Source organism: Rhea americana, unplaced genomic scaffold, assembly GCF_003343005.1.
Source record: "Rhea americana isolate MKP2758 unplaced genomic scaffold, rheAme1 scaffold_32, whole genome shotgun sequence".
Classification (NCBI taxonomy): Eukaryota; Metazoa; Chordata; class Aves; order Rheiformes; family Rheidae; genus Rhea; species Rhea americana.
In genome coordinates this window covers 1,852,391-1,870,417 of record NW_028186446.1, presented here as the reverse complement: position 1 = coordinate 1,870,417, position 18,027 = coordinate 1,852,391, and the positions used below count along the sequence as shown (strand labels likewise).

Below are 18,027 nucleotides of genomic sequence, written 5' to 3'. Positions count from 1 at the left end.
CTATATTCTTTTACTTAGTTACCCACTTGTATCTGTTGTCTATCCTCCTCTGTAACCATATGAACAGCATTTAAAAATAAGGATTAAAAAATATTTTCAACTCCTTTCCCATATCAACCTCCTGCTCCAACAGATGGCTACGTGTGCCAATGCAAGTTTATACAGTTTTCTTCATATAAATGGACTGCTAGTAGCCTTCTATTAACCTTATATTAAGTCTTTCTGAGCTTACAGGTTTGTATTTTTATTTTTTCCTCCAGAACTCCCCCCAATCATGAAGTAATCAAAGATATTGATAACTGGCTACGCCGTTGGTGTTGGCAACAGGGTTTTGGATTCTGTGACCATGGAACATTTGTTTGAAGATCAACAACTGGTGGGGAGCGATGCGATTCACCTCACCAAGCAGGGCACATTTGCCTTTGCCAGCAGGTTGGCCAGCCTAGTAAAGAGGGCTTTAAACTAGGTAGGAGGAAGGGGGGTGTCATATGGATAGGGAAAACAACAAAATACAAGTTGGGCTGGGGGGCCTCCAAAGGGTGTATGCAACTGGGGATGTGTTCAGGACACGGCTATGGGCAACCCCAGTACACCCTTCCTGGGAAACCTGCAGGCATGACTGCCTCTTTAAAATGAACATATACCAATGCATGCAGCATGGGRAACAAACAGGAGGAGCTGGAGATCTGTGTGCGATCGCAGGGCCGTGATCTCACTGCAGTCACGGAGAAATGGTGGGATAACTCACATGACTAGAATGCTGCCATGGATGGATATGTGCTTTTTAGGAGAGAGAGGCCAGGAAGGCGAGGTGGTGGAGTTGCTCTTTATGTGAGAGAGCAACTCGAATGCATTGAGCTCTGCCTAGGCGGGGAGGAGGAAGAGGCTGTTGAGAGCTTATGGGTAAAGATCAAAGGGCAGGCTAGAACAGGGGACACTGCTGTGGGTGTCTACTACAGGCCACCTGACCAGTAAGAGAAAGTTGATGAGGCCTTTTATAGACAGCTGGAAGTAGCCTCACAATCACAGGCCCTGGTTCTCATGGGGGACTTCMACCACCCTGACATCTGCTGGAGGGACTACAMAGCAAGGCACAAGCAGTCCAGGAGGCTCCTGCAATGCATCGATGATAACTTCTTGTCACAAATGGTGGAAGAGCCTACAAGGAAGGGTGTCCTACTGGACCTTCTCCTTACCAASAGAGAGGGACTGGTTAGAGATGTGAAGGTTGGGGGCAGCCTTGGCTGCAGTGTCCATAAGTTGGTGGAGTTCAGGATCCTGCAGGAAAGAASTAAGGCAACAAGCAGGATTRCARYCCTGGACTTCAGGAGAGMGGACTTTGGGCTCTTCAGAGACCTAACTGGAAGAATCCCCTGGGTTAAGGCCCTAAAAGGAAGGGGGGTCYAGGAGAGCTGGCTAATATTCAAACCTCATTTCCTCCAAGCTCAAGAGCAGTGCATCCCTATGAGTAAGAAGAGCAGCAAAAGGAGCAGGAGACCTGCATGGGTGAGTAAGGAGCTCCTGGCCAWATTCAGACAGAAGAAGAAAGTACACAGAATGTGGAAGAGGGGACAGGCTACTTGGGAGAATGACAGGAATGCAGTCAGAGTATGTAGAGATGCTGTGAGGAAGGCTAAGGCCCAGCTGGAATTGAGTCTGGCAAGGGATGTCAAGGACAATAGGAAGGGCTTCTTCAAATACATCAGCAGCAAGAGGAGGACTAGGGAAAATGTGGGCCYGCTACTGACTGGGGCAGGGGCCCTGGTGACAAGGGATACAGAGAAGGCAGAATTACTGAATGCCTTCTTTGCTTCAGTTTTCACTGCTAAGGGCTGCCCTCAGGAATCCTGTAGTCTGGACRTGAGGGACAAAGTCTGGAGAAGGGAAGACTTTCCTTTGGTTGAGGAGGATAGGATTAGAGACCTTCTGGACAGGCTAGACATCCACAAATCCATGGGCCTGAATGGGATGCACCCACGGGTACTGAGGGAGCTGGYRGATGTTGTTGCCAGGCCGCTCTCCATCATCTTTGAAAGGTCCTGGAGAACTGGAGAGGTGCCTRAGGACTGGAAGAAAGTCAGTGTCACTCCAGYCTTCAAAAAGGGCAAGAAGGAGGACTCAGGCAACTACAGGTCAGTCAGCCTCACCTCCATCCCTGGAAAGGTGATGGAACAGCTCATTCTGGATGTCACCTCCAGGCATATGGAGGAMAAGAAGGTGATCAGGAGTAGYCAGCATGGATTCACCAASGGGAAATCCTSCTTMACCARTSTGAKAGCCTTCTSTGATGGAATGACTGGCTGGGTAGATGAGGGAAGAGCAGTGGACGTTGTGTACCTTGATTTCCACAAGGCTTTTAACACTGTCTCCCATAAYATCCTTCTGGATAAGCTCAGGAAGTGTAGCTTAGACGAGTGAACAGTGAGGTGGATTGAGAACTGGCTGAAAGGCAGAGTTCAGAGGGTCATCATCAGTGGCGTGGAGTCTAGTTGGAGGCCTGTGGCTAGTGGCGTCCCCCAGGGCTCAATACTGGTCCCATCCTGTTCGACTTCTTCATCAATGACCTGGATGAGGGGACAGAGTGCCTCCTCAGCAAGTTTGCTGATGATACCAAGCTGGGAGGAGTGGCTGACACACCTGAGGGCTGTGCTGCCATTCAGAGAGACCTGGACAGGCTGGAGAGYTGGSCAGAGAGGAACCTCMTGAGGTTCMACAAGGGCAAGTGCAGMGTCCTGCACCTAGGGAAAAATAACCCTAGGCACCAGKACRAGCTGGRGGCTGACCTGCTGGAAAGCATCWCTGCAGAGAAGGACCTGGGAGTGCTCGTGGATGACACATTGACCATGAGCCASCAATGTGCCCTTGTGGCCAAGAAGGCCAGCGGTATCCTGGGGTGCATTAGGAAGAGTGTTGCCAGCAGGTCGAGGGAGGTGATCCTGCCCCTCTACTCAGCCCTGCTGAGGCCTCATCTCGAGTMCTGTGTCCAGTTCTGGGCTCCCCACTACAAGAGACACATGGAGCTACTGCAGAGAGTCCAGCGTAAGGCTACAAAGATGATCAGAGGGCTGGAGCACCTGCCCTGTGAGGAACGGCTGCGAGAGCTGGGCCTCTTCAGCCTGGGGAAGAGAAGACTGAGGGGGGATCTTATCAATGTGTACAAGTACCTGAAGGGAGGGTGTCAAGGGGAYGGGGACAAACTCTTTCCAGTTGTCCTATGTGACAGGACAAGAGGCAATGGGCAGAAATTGAAGCACAGGAAGTTCCGCCTRAACGTGAGGGGGAATTTCTTCCCTGTGAGAGTGACGGAGCACTGGAMCAGGTTGCCCAGAGAGGTTGTGGAGTCTCCCTCTCTGGAGATCTTCAAGGCCTGCCTGGATGCAACCCTGTCTAACACACTCTAGGTGACCCTGCTTGAGGAGGGAGGTTGGACTAGATGATCTCCAGAGGTCCCTTCCATCCTTACCGATTCTGTGATTCTATGATATAGCAATAAACACAGCAAGTCTTCCCACTGCCACATCCTAATATGAGAAATCTTGAGAGAAAYAGCAGCAAAATGTTCATTTTTGCTAAATTCTGAGGCTGCATCAGTAAGTTTTTTAGAGAAATAAATGTTAAACAACCCAATGACTTGAAAATTTGTTTTTACTGAGTTCCTTTAGGTTCCTTTGCCTATCCTTGTAAGCTTCTTGATTCTTCTATAGCCACCATCAAGTACTCATGTACCAAAATAGAAGACAAAATTCTTTTTCTACAAGCAGGGACCACAACAAAAATTACTACTATTGGTGAGAACTGGTTATGCAATGCCAACCGACAGTGTAAGGGTAAAGCCCAACTATTCGGTTAAAATCTTCTATCTGCTGAACCTGAAATAAGAYGAAAGCTATGAGATACAATGAGACATTAATCTATATTTAATTAATTAAATTATATTTAATCTATAATTCATAACTAATCAGAAAGTTCATTCAGTCTGAGAAATCAGTCCAAGATGGTTTAAGAACCCAAGACCATCCTACATATGTAAGAGGAAGAGAATTTTTCTTATAAAAGAGGGGGAGGACATGTTAAACAATAACCTTTGAAAAAATATATGTATTTGCAGATGTAATGGTTTTCCAACTAGGTTTTGTTAGCTATGACAGCAAACTTTATTGAAGTAAGGCATCATGCTATACAGTCCACTGCAAATCAATACAAATCTCACGTATTTTCACCAGACTAAAAAAGTGCCTCCCAAAAAACAAGTCAGGACTAGAATGACAAATCAGTTTGGTTCCTCTTTTTTTCATTCAGAACAATTCCTTTATAAATATTTTTTATATACTTAATATCTTCTAACTATCTTTACCTAAAGCTAGAGGAAGAACTAGGTAACGAATTCTSTATTTCATTCAGCTAATGCATTTCAAAGTTTCATTTTGGCTCCAAGAAAGAAATCTCTTCTGTTCCTGTGTGCTTAATCCCTGAAGTCAGTAACCTTACAGCTTGAGAAATGCAGCTTCCAAGGCAGAAGAGTATCACAAGGGAAGATAAGCTCTCCAAGCTATTCTAGATCTGGTCCCTGACATATTAGCTTCTGAGAAACTGAATTTGACAAGGTATTTTGATCAAATCAGCACAGTATAAAGGTAAAGACAGAAAAAGAGCAAAAACTTCATCATTATTGTCCTGTCTGAGTACTCTTCAGAGATCCAGATAATCTGTATTCCAACTCAGTCTCCTGGAAATCTCAGTAACAACCATCCAAAACCCTTCTGCCAATGTTTTCCTTTTATGAAAGTCTGAGTTCAGGTGAGGATGATAAGTCCAGCTTCACAAACAATTAAATGAAGACAGTCCTCATCTGCATTTGGACCTCATAYACGCATGATTTTTTTTAATCTTTTCTTCAGTTAAGTGACTTGGATACACAATTCTACAAAGCTTGAATGAAAAGTCTTAAAGGAATTTTCCAGCAGCTTTTGCAGATTTGTCAAACTTGCAGTAGCACAAGAGTTTCAAAGCAAAAAGGTRTAAGAAAGCATAATAAAACTGGCCTCTCAGTATGTAATATACTATGCTGGAAAATGGTAGAAATCCCTGCAAACTTACTGTGTCCCATAACTACAGGTTCTGTCAGGGGCTGCAATAAAAACTGCAGTATTCAAAGTTACTCAGAATAAAAATCCTACAGTTTATCTTTTACAGTAAAGGTGTGTCAAACTTAAAAGGGAGAGTTTCAAAAGGATAGTGAGAAGAGCTCACCATTAGTAAGAACAATTCTAATTTTATAAAATGAATTCTCTGAATGGCATAGAGATAATGCTCAGTCTTCAAAAAACTAGGTATTTCAACAGAAAAGTTACTGCCACTGTTGCTACTTTCATGTGTTCATGAGAAAACATATCCTGCARTAGATTTATGACTTTGCTCAAATCAATTCTAAGGAAAAATCTGTAACACTACAAAACAAGTGAGCCTTCTGGAGCTGGTGGCATCTGGGCCTTCAAAGCTGTGAGCTAATTTTGAATGAGTTCCTATTTTCAATAAGCAAGCAGTTCCAAGAACCAAATCGATCAAAAAATATGTCTAAAGTTAAAATTAAAATATCAGTAAGAAGTCTGATTCTTCCCATCCCTTCATTACATGAAGTTTCTGATAAAAATATTTCACAAAACTGAGACTGACTGTAAACATTTTGTATTCCTTTTCCTGCAAAGCTACRCCCTTACAAGCAATGTAATTGCATTTTGTAATTATAACTTTTGGGGTATCTGAACTACTTTGTCAAATACAGGGAATTCCTTACCATCTTGAAAGTTTTGAGTGATGGTTCAACTGCTTTCCCAGGCAGCAACAAAACCYGCCATTCTCCCTGCCCCAGCATTAAGCTGTAGAACTTTCCAAGACATCTCTTATTTAATACATCAAAATGACATTTCCATACCCAGTATTCATCAACAGAACATACTTGTTCATTAAAAAAAAAAGTCTAGACAAACCATATTTTTTTCTTTGCACTTACACAAAGACTTAATAGATGGGGACAGCCCATATTAAAACATTAAGCTAGTAGGATAAAAAGTATCAGAAATTAATATCAGAAATTAATTAAATGAAGCTGAACTTTCACAATACAGAAACAGATATGCTTATTCCTACTGCTCAATTGACAACATTTGTTGCTTTTTGCTTTAGGTAAGTGGTATAAAATCTAACATGATTATAAACATCCTACATAGCAGAACTGAAACGTAGCTAATATGAAATCCTACCAAATTTCTAGGACAGAATGATACAGAAYGATTCAAAAGCTTGCTGATCTGATATTTGTTAATAGCCTAGGTGACTTCATATTTCTATAAAACCTAGCTTAACTTTATTACATTTTTTTTTCAGTCAGAAGCTGCAGTGGATCTCATAACCACTAAGATAAGACAGCAAGTCCCACTATAGCATGAAGTTGGCCAAGTTCTATTCACAAATTCTAAATCTTTGCAAAACAAAAAACAAAACAAAAACCATTATAATTTTCACATCATTTCTAACTAGTGCACCATCACAGAGAAAGCCATCTAAGAAGTAAAAAATGCATGCTTCTGCATCCTCTACAGGCCAATCCAGGATTCATACAAGAACTTCAGAGAAAGTCCAACTACACAAAAACATGATAAATAAAAGAATAAGATCACAGCAATACTTCAAAGCACTAGCAATAGAGGAAAAGCCCAATTTTTTCTTTCATAGAGTCAAAATGCTCTAAAAAACCCAGCAGTTTACACTGTTGATACAAAAATCTTATAATATAAAATCATTCTCTGAATTCAAGACCCACCAGCTATGTTAGTTAAATTATTTTTCCACTAGTTGTTTTTTTTTTCTAAATCACTACATGAAGAATTATATCTATGTTTTTATTAGGGAGTAGCATGGAAAGTGTCAATGAAAAATATGCTGTGCTTGAAAGAGATGTATATGACCTATATGTATATGTATAGTACATAGTAAATACCCCAAAAACAAGAAGTAATCACAGAAAGGTATTTACTGAACTATATCAAAACTTAGAAGTCATGCATGTGAAGGAAGTATGCCATGATAGAAAGAGCTGCTGCTGTAAGGGAGAGATAGTTCTGATATTAATGTTATGAGGGCACGGAAAAAAAAAAGAGTCCTCAAGAATCTATTACTTAACTAACCAGCCCTCCATTCACGAACCGTCCTGTCACTATATCAAAATAAAAACCTATCGAAGATGTCAAAAGCTGATCTGGATCTACCTAAGGAAACTCAAGCTCAGAAAACAGAACATTCAACCTTTGCTTCTTGATTTAAGAACAGCAACTAAGTTTTCTTTTAGTTCAGAAATGGGCTTTGGAGCACARGTATCACCATGTTTCCACTGTTTCAATTCATACTTGCTAGGATACTCTCCTTCATTTCAGTACATTTTGTAAGATATAATTATCATTGGTAGAGTATCTGAAACATTTAGAAAGAGATGTACCTGGTGGAAATTCCAATACTACCAATATCAAACCAAATTCATGAACCAGATGTAGATCTGCCTGACAGCTAAATATTTTTGCCTTGCAAAGACTTCCCCAAAAGGAAATAAGCCCATCAGTCTGTGACACAGTGGATTGCTTTGCAGCTCCCACATTATTTAAGCTCTTACACTCATACTGGAGCTCACACTACGCTAGCGCCCGGCAGCCTCACCTGACCGGTGCTCACCACTATCCTAAGGTCTCTTCCCAGTACAACCCACGACAGTGCAGCCGAAGCTACACCATGCAAAAAGCGCCGTGCTAGCTCTTACCCACGACAGCTGGATTCCCACTGGAGCTCTGTGACTCATTCTGGCAATGCCCAAGCCAACCACAAGTTGTGACTGACTATGGGTATTTGTACTGCAGTGTAATCACAAACCCTTTTAATAGTACTATCAATTTTCTTGTCTACAGGATCTCTCAGAGAAACAAGAATTGCCTGCCAGAGAGAAAATACCTAAATACCTATTTGTGTGGGAAGTAACTGGCAGGTCAATTTTTTAAATAGCCCATTAAGCGTATGGCTTGGGAAAAAAAAAAAAAAAAAAAGTATTAAAACCTAGTGGGTTTGTTTTGTTTTAAAATTTACACAGCCAAATAGATGGAAAGAATGGTCATCTCACTAACTCCTTTTATGACTTAAATTTTAAGATTCCCAAAAGCTGGCTAGCCTCCTGTTCAGCAAGATACAAAATTAACTATTTAATCAGTTCTAATTTTTTGAAGTTCTTCCTATCTGGAATCAGAGACATCAAGGAGAATATCACAAATATTTATTCCTAGGGTAAATATTTATCTCTTCTGTGACAAAAGTCAACCTCACTGCAGAACTAATCTACATATAAAGTTCATAATCTTTATAGAGTATTCAGCTAACTAACTGCCTATTAATCAACATATTTCTTACATTTCCCAATTGTGTTCTTAACTTTTGGCCAAGTTTTCCACATTATATATAGTTTTTCCCCAATTAATTTGTAATCTGTGGTTAATTAATTCTACCATAAGAAATATTAACTTCTATCCATAGAGAAAGTTCCAAAGACTTACTGATTTCTTAAATAAAATGGGAAAACACTGAACACAGTAATTACACAATGAATAAGTTGCTAGTTTTACATCTGGGAAGAAAAAAAACACTTTAAGAAAGCTGGCAGAAGTGACAACTCTCACATATACATGTAGATGAAAAAAAAAAATCACCGGGAAATACACTACTTTAAAATTTGCTCTAAAAGTCTTATGTGTATAAGACTTTCTGGACTTTCATTCCCCATACAAAGCAAAACCAAACACAAACGGTTGAATTACTTCAATGTTTTAAACAATGACAAATGCATTGAAGGTTTGCAACATATTAAGAATAGRTACAACAGTATAAGCAAAGGAAATCCTCCCCTAAAAAAAAGCTTGCAGCTGAAGTAATTATTGTAATAGAAACAGCTGAGGTTATCCYTGCTTAAAAAACAAACAACATCCTACTTTCTGAGACAAAACTATGCAAATTAAGTTAGTATACAGTATGAAGCAGCCTACTTCACATAATTTACATTGCTGTACAGTGTCATGCATTTAGAAAATAATATACATTTTTTAAAATAAGTAGCTTCCATAAAAAAAAATAATAAAAATATCAGAAAATAGTTGAGACAGGACTGAATTCTGCCCCTTTAATAGTATTCAATAATTAAGAAACAAACCTCAGCTGTCAAGTACAGAAAAAACAAATATAAATTGCCGTCACCCTAATTGCTTGATCTCACATTGATATACAACTAATTTCTAATTCATATAATACATAAAATATAAAACACTCTCCTAGAATTAAAAACCTCTGCTTTTACCCTTATCTAGTAATAGTAAAAATCATATTTCATTGCAATTGCTACCACAGCTGGTTTCCTTTAAATGCTAGAACATACACTGAAATAGATTTTTTCCTTCAATTCCACTAGATCACTGTTGAGATGAGTCTATGACTTGATGCACAACTGAAATGCACTGTCAGTTAGATCAAAAATATTTCACCTTATTTCATACAATGGCCACATATTAATCTATCTTGTACAATCGTAACTGCTGCTTTTTTTCTTGCTGTCTTTTCACGAGCACACTGCTGCCTTAAGCTTTCACATATGTTGAAATATTCCACTAAGATCTAAAATACTACTAATACACTTCTGTACAAGGATTAAGAATTACAACTTGATATGATTACCTCACTGATCTTTTTTTTTTTTTAATAAGAACAGCATGCAAGAGAAACAAAATAATCACAGAGGTTAAGAACGAAAATATTCTGACCTCCATCACGGAACATGTATTTCATAAAGGATCATTTTATCCTCATACAGCAAGCGCATATGTAACTGATAAAGATATTTATTCAGATCTAGCAAGATGCACAGACTTGTTAGCAGAGATGAAAAAGTGGCTGATCACGTCCTTCACTCACTCATCCCAGAGGGCATTCAGCCAAGCATATATCGGAAAAATTGCTCATAGAGTGCCCTCTTTATACAATAATAAATAAGGCTGCTTGAGAAAGAAATGCAAAGCTGTAATGAGAAAACATTTCTTTTAAGCCTTCCCCTACCTTTTCACTGATATTTACAAACTGAAGCCAGTGTTTTGGGGGAGTCTCACAAGGCTGGAAGCTGCAAGGTCTCATGTGGCATTCCCAGCTAACCACCACCTTCATCTGCCTGGATTTTAAGCATTCCAGAGAAAACCCACCCTGACATGCACAGAAYGAATCCTGCTCAAGTTGGAAGCATGTGATAACTACGGTTCAGGTTTAAACAGGAAACCCCAGCGCTTAATTAATCCCAGACATTTAAACAAGCCCCATCTCACCGTTTTGCTGTTGTCTCGATCAGGTTAGATTCACCTGCAACTCTTTGACATGTCTCTAGCAATAGTGTTYGCAGTCAGGCTGGGCTCATTCAGCAACTGAATTCACAACATCTTTCTGCACTAGCAAGCTGAAATGGTACGGCTGTACTACAGCTAAGAAAGGGGGAAATCTAAAGCAGAAAACAAAGAAATCCCTAAAGACAGGATAATCCCATGGAGTGGAATATAAAAGGTACAGATGAGTACCAAGGGTACAATATTTCTCTGYCTAAATTTCACCAGCAACACCATGCTCTTTCTAAAAAGATATATATGTATTTTTAAAATATATGATGGACTTGCCTGTGGAGTTCCCAGAAAGGCAGACTATCCAGGCTCTGCAGCAGCATTGCAGCCAAAGTAACCATGCATATGCTATCTAGGCAATTTACAGCAGTCTTTTTGAAAAGATATTGATTTACAATGTAGCACTGCCTCAACAGAATACAGAATTGCAGCCAAAATAGCTAATGGTCATTTCATAGAARTTAAGAGGGGAGGGAACAACATTCAGTCAAAAGGATGCAACTAATCATTCCCAATTCAATTACATCTTAGTCCTGAAGGAAACCAGTAAGTTCTTGAGTGACAAATGATACTAAAACAGTAGTCTAAGGGCATCTGGAAATAAGCAGTATGAATGCCATTATCCAACTGTATAAAAACAATAGCCATAAAAAAGGTTAAAATTTATTGAGCCAAAATATGAATTATGAAGTTTATTCTAGCACTGTAACAGTGAAACATAATTATTTAATTTAAGAACATACAAAATACACAAAGCTGAGAGTAAGGGACAGAAACCTGCTCTGTGTCTGGAAGCCAGTGCTGAGCCCAAGCATGGTTGAGAGTGGTACAAGGGAAAAGAGGGCAGCAGGAGCAAACCCACAACCAGGGCTTCTCCAAAAGGGAGGCGGCAAATCTTCTCCATCTCCTACTCCTACAGCAACCCCTGCTGGCCTGCGCTTTAGATGGCTCCCAACTTCCCAGAAACCTGCCTGGCTAAAGGCAGTGATAAACAGACTACACTAGGAAAGGGAATGGCCATATAATATGTAGGGGAGATCTTAAGAAGAGAACCACAGCTCAATTTAAATGACAACCTGAACAGAGAAGTATCTTCTGCTTCACCCAAAACCTAGTGCAAAAATCCAGCACCAAATGACAGCATTTTTACAAAGGTATGAGGTGCTATAGTGGAAGCAAAGCATAGTCCTGGATTATGCTCTGGGCAACTCCAAGGCCCTGAGTCACAAGAACATCAGAAACACGCTCTTCAGCAGATCCCACTGAAGGCAGCGTGACATGCTTGAACTTCAGACATTTGCTTGTGCTCCACTGCAGTCATGAAGACTTAAACACATCCTTAAACGTATCTTAAGGGCTACAGCTGAATCTTKTATCAATGGCATCAGTAATCTCCATAAGAAGGTCCCAAAATGAAGCAGATCTTCTGAAGCTTTTTCCCCTCGTCTGTTTCCCAGTCTTAGTCACAGGGGCACATTCCYCAAGACTATTGAGTTTCTTAGCTTAGTTTTCCTTGTAAATAGATAAAGATTTCACTTTTCCTGAAGAAAAGTTCCTCTATTTAGGCAAAGCTTTTTCTTCTCAAGTGTCTCAATATTGGAGGTCCAAGGAAAACACAAAAAAAGCAGGGGTTTCAAGTTGAAAGGACAAGAAAAAATACATTTAAATGTTTACGTTTCTTTTCCTCATTCARTCTACCTAAAATCAGTCTGAGGATAAGGGAAAAACAGTTGGACTCTCAAATAAGAAAATAGCTAGTGAGTGATCATCTGCAAAGACCAAGATGTGCTGGAAGACAGGCACTGCATTAAGGAAAGAGTGGYGGACAACACACGGAAAAAAGGAACATAGAAAGTAAAAGGAACTTGAGAATGCAAGCAAGGAGCTGGCAACAAAGACAAGGAGACAGAGAGAAGGTCAGACAATCTATGAAGTAATGGGAGCTAACTCAAAGAAGCCAACCTCCCATATTTTAAAGTGAATTATTTTTACTGCATTTGTAATTCTGCATTTATTGCATTTCCCTACTATAAATGTTGAGTAGGTAGAAAGAAAGGGATGTGAAAAGTAGATTTTAAAAGTCTTTTGTTTGCCTGTTATAGACCCAATCTTAAGCAATCTAAAGACTGGTTTCAGTGAAACCAAGAATATCTATTATGCTGACAACTCCCATCCTCCCTACTCTTCTTATCGCCCGCCTTCCCCTTTGCTAGCCCAGTCCCTGTTTCCACTCCCAACCCCATGGGATAACTGTGGTTGAACAYAGCTTGGCTGCGAGACAGCTACATGCTTTGCTGCTGCCCACARTATCTCAAATGGCTTTCAAGAAGTCTAGACTGCACACAGAGGCAGGCTAGAATTACAATGAATTTGTTGAATTAATTTGTGAGCTTCACTTTTTGGATCACACAGAGTCCCCTACGTCATGTGGCTAGCTTGTTTTCTAAGGGGCAGTAGGAGAGAGATTGAACTATAAAATGCTTCAATATAATAAAGGTCAAATACCTATGTTTTATTTTTTTAAATTCTGCATGGAAGCCAGCTGCAAGAACAAGCTTCACACTATCGGTACTATAAGTCATGCCACCACTTTCATGCCGATTTTGGGCAGACTCCAAAATGCTCTGAGGCACTTGAGAACAATTTCTCATATATAAAGAGGCATCTTTTGAGCTTTTCAAGATAATAGATACGCAGTCATTTGCAAATTACTATACTTAAAACAGACTGATTGCASAGTGTCACAGCTCTGATGGTCAATTAACTAAACATGAAATCCATCATTTATTAATACTGTSTAGTGAAAAGAATGTCAGTAGTTACTTAGTGTTCTGTGTAGTTATACTATGTACTGTTCATATAAAACTTATAAATAGTGTTCTATTTCCACTAGTCTATACTAAATCATCCAAGACAAAGATAGGGGAAAGAAGAAGTAAGGGAAAAAGAAGGCTAAGTGTTCCTCCCTTTCCTAGAAGTAATAACAACATGCAATAATTTGTACAACTACTATATGGACAAGAGCCCATTTCTTCCTCATAGACGAAACTATGAGTAAGGAAAGTCACTATCCAATACATACCTTTTAACTTTGATAATTGCACACTGAATTTATTAGGAAAGAGAATAAACACACTTCACAGTTGGAAAGTCATTCACTTGTGAAAGCGATTTGGTCATATAGCCATTTAGTAAGCCACTACAAATAATTCATCCTAATTGATTAACAAAATGTTTAACAAGTTGTATTTAGAAACTCAGGACTGGAAGGAACAACACCTGTCCAAGCCCAGTTCCCTGCTATCACAGGCAATCACAGAACATGATCCCTTCTCTCTGCTGATCAATTTGGCTTCCTTTTGAAGATGAAGTAAACAGAGTACTTGAGACACGATCAAAAAAAAGAAGAAAAAAAACACACCAGCAGCGACAAAAGTGTGTTGAATGCAAAGAAAATCAGTTTTAACTTAAGATGGCAAGTGAAGCAGTAAATAATGTGTTTCACAATGGAATGCGTGACAAGTCACTGAGTGCAACGTGCTGTTAAACTTGCTTCACAATACCAGTATTTGAACTATAYCAACTGCATTATCTGTTATGGTGGGACTTCATTTAAAAAGTCACTGTCCAAAATGAAATGCAATGCAATCTTTAGTGACAAGTAWCTTTGCAACTTTTAACTACAAAAAGATATTCTGTTTTTATGAATTGATTCCAAATATATTCTGCATTACATAAAATGTTTAAAGTACAAGTTTAAAGGGAACAACAACATGGAGAATATTGAGTAATGGTTTTACATCTATACATTTATATATATATTATATATATATATATAAAGCTTCAAATCCAGATAAATCTTCAACTCAGGTGAAAGCATTCTTTACACATAAAAGATTAATTAGTGACTTGCGACAATTATCCTCTTTTTGTGCAATAGCAAACCCTAACCCAAATGCTCCTAGCAAATTCACATCTTCCTGTGAATACTAACAGTAATACAGTTACAGTGGGTTTGTTTTGTCGTTTATTTCTTATTGACATTGCTATATTTCTTGCTATCCTCACAAAAACCTTAAATAAATAAAATAATCTAGACTAAAAAAATCACATTGGTACAATGGTACCTACACAATTTGGATTTGGTCTTTTAACTTGACTTAGGTGGTTTTTTGTTTGTTTTTTTTTAAGCTCTTTGTTAAAAGCTATTATATAAGTACTATTTTCAAGAATTCTTTAGCCTCAATCATTATACAGAAGTACTTAAAGAAACTCAGATCTGTAATGTGATCAGTAGCTAGATAAACTCTACTTTCTCAGCCATGCCCCTCTCATACCTGTAAAAAGAGTCTATTACATACTCACATAYAATTCTGTCTCACCTAGTATTCACGCCTTAATAATATATTAAAATGACACTGTAAAAAGTACATGTCTGGRAAGAGGATGGAGCCTATATCAAGTGTTAAGTAAAATAATCTGTGATCTTGCTTTCCTGAATCCCTCATTACCAACTGAAAGAGAGCAAGGGAGAGCAGAGTCAAYCACCTTCAGCATCATATAGCTATGTTGTCAATGGTAGCAACATTTTACTATAGAAATGGAAGCATCTTAGCAATACATAAAGAAGATTCAGGTCCAAAAATATGCATCAGCTTTCATAAGACTCAYGATATACCTACATATATATACACACAACCTCACTTTCTGGTGCAACCTGCTAATGCAACTAATATGCTGAGTACAAAGCACCACAATCTGGACTCTTTCAGACAAAAATAATATTCAATCCACATCTCAGTCAGTGTTTTTTCAGAAGCACCACAAAGAACTGAAGCAGTGCAGAACTCCAATAGAAGTGCTCTGTCTAGAAGGTGACAACAATTAGTAAGATGGCTTAGTGGAGTAGCTTTACTCAGACTAACCCATCTCCTTAGCTATATAGTTCCCATCTCCTTAGATAGACAGTTCCTAAAACCACTTAGCTGACAATTCTCACATTTGCCACACAGAAAAATTCTACTTTATCAGGAAAGGGCAGTAATATTTCTATTACATAAATGTCAAGAAAAAAAAAGGGAGAGACAGTTTGCAAAGTTTTTTTCTTTATGGAGAGTTATAAAAAATTAACAATAGCTTTGTAACATCTACCAGTACAATCCCCAGGGAAGAACTCCTGAAAACGTTTCATTTCCACATTACATCTATTCCTATAGCAGATCTCATGCAGGGACTTAATACACTGATATCCCATTTCAAAGTCATCCATAGCATTATAGCTAGGAGAAGAAAGCTTTCTATAAATGAATTAAAACTTAACACAAAAAGACGAGTTCACCTTCATCACTTTCTCAAGTTTAAGTATGTCATGCACTGAAATTCTATTCTTTTGAAAGCACTGAATTTTAGCTTTCCTTCTTTTCCACTTTTTGAAGTATTCACATGAAAGGCTTTGTTTTCTCATACCATCTGATGTCTTTCTATATAGTAATGGAAAAAAAAATCTCAGATCTTACAACTCAAAAAGTCTATGCACAAAACGTAAGCTACTCCAGTTAAAAAATATATAAAGCCACATTAATCTCCTGATACCTAAGAGAAGGATAAGAATTTAGAATATTTTGCATGTTTACAGTATCCACTTTGCAAATCTGTCTCTCTTCTAATATCCTTCACTATGTGCTGATCCTTTGACGGACAATTTGAACCCTTAAGGCGTTTGATATCTGCTGAGTTTGCTGCAAAATTCAAATAGTGAACTCATACGAGAACTGTAAAGAAATGGTCTTTAGATGTGAATAACTGTTGACTCAATTCTTGAACTGAAATTAAATTACTAACATACAAGTGAATGACTTCCGTTCCAGAGAACTGTTCAGCTGCCYCTATCCCTCCTTTATAGGCTTCTATGAAGACGCACAGATGATCAAACTTGGATTTTTCAGGTTATGGACACACTGAGGATCATGGACAAAGATCATGCAGTCTATGAAYTCAAGTTCCACAGGACAAGACTTCTTGTGGACAGGGTAGAAGCTATATGGAAATAAATATCCTACCACTTGGTAGTCTTGAGCCAATCTAGACTATTAAGCAATGAAACTTTGAAGGCACCTCCAATCTGAAACAACTTGGTCAGCTACCTCAGGCTGCATAAATTAAGTTCAGAAAATGAACTGGAACTCTTGAGATCATGTTCTGTAGCCTCTAAAATACACACAGAAACTACTTTTGTAGGATGTCAGACATCCTGAGAATGCATTCTTGGATTGTCTTCACACCCAAAATTTAATCTAATTTGAAATTTAGATTATCCTGTATTTACTCACTAAAGGCAGTAATGAGTGTTGAGATGAATACAATTGTATCCATTAAGTAAGGACAACTCATTTAATATTGCACACTTATTCATTTAATATTGCAAATAATAAGCATATTAAGATATGCTTATCTCCACAAGAGTGAGGACYGTGTTTAAAAAGAAAAAAAAAAGACAAAGCATTGACCCAGAAAAAAAGTTAGAAATAGATCTTCTTTCACTGTCCCTCATAATAAGTGGAAACTGAGAAAGGGTCACAATCATTCTTACCTTCATTCTCTCATATTGGACCTCAAAGTGCCACAGGGAAGTGGACTCAGAGATTTACATGACTGTGTGTTTACAGGAGGTTTGCCTGCATGCATCCCAATGGAATCCATGCAAAACAGTTTCTCTAAATTCTGACTCTCTTCAAATTTAGTATTCAGATAGTGAACCTGAAAGGAGAGTGGTGGGAGGAGGAAGATGGGTAGAAGACATTCTTTTCTAGACAGTTGCTGTAATGAAGCATCTGACAGRTTCTGTAATAAAAACTGATCCCACAATCGAAAGCCCTCAATAATCCTATACTTGATGTTTAAGGTGTGAGATAATTCTAGCAATTATTCCAGGCTTCTCACAAGCTTAATTGTCAATAACCTGTTTCTTATGTGTCCTAAGCGACTTATGCTTCACTATGTTCAGCTYTGAATCACGATAATAACTGGCAGGAGAAGAACCAGCCCAGAAKACATGGCATGTTCTGTGGGAAGTACTGTTGACAGATATCTAGATTCTGCTTTTTGACACAGAAAGCCATTGGGAAAAAAAATACAATATAAAACATGCTCATTAGAGCAATGTATAGAAAATGAACCTACAAACTCATGATGTGAAAGAACACACTGCCTCATTACTGCCTCAGGTGCCCTAGTGTATTCAACATGCATGATACTTATCAGCCTCTATAGTTGTCCTAATCATTATTATTACAGGGACAATAACAGGCAACAAATGTTCATGTCTTGCTAGTTATAAAAGGAAAGCGTTACACTGAGCTAGTATAGACTATGCATTCATACATAATGTATCACAGTAAGGTGAGCAAACCAATCCCAAAATTTCTTTTGGTTCTGTAAAAATGGAGGCTCAGTTCTCATCTTTCCTTCTGGAGATGATATGTTCTTTCAGCAATCTGAACATCTGAACAGCCCATCACCATTTTAGCTTTTTTGGTGGTGGGTTTTTTTCTTTTTCTTTTCTCTCTCT

General features: G+C 38.7%; 2 protein-coding genes across 4 annotated transcripts in view; one reads left to right on the top strand and one right to left on the bottom strand.

Annotated features, from left to right (window-relative positions):
• Positions 1–18,027, bottom strand: part of CDK14 (cyclin dependent kinase 14) — a 330,258-nt gene that overhangs the window by 260,896 nt on the left and 51,335 nt on the right. The gene's annotated exons all lie outside the window — the stretch shown is intronic.
• LOC146592707 (uncharacterized) overlaps positions 1,503–18,027 on the top strand; it is a 20,880-nt gene continuing 4,355 nt past the window's right edge. Inside the window, exons 1-2 of the mRNA XM_085310584.1 lie at positions 1,503–1,506; positions 2,521–3,081. Of these exons, the coding sequence (XP_085166710.1) occupies positions 1,503–1,506; positions 2,521–3,081 (565 nt within the window). The remainder of the gene's footprint in view (positions 1,507–2,520; positions 3,082–18,027) is intronic.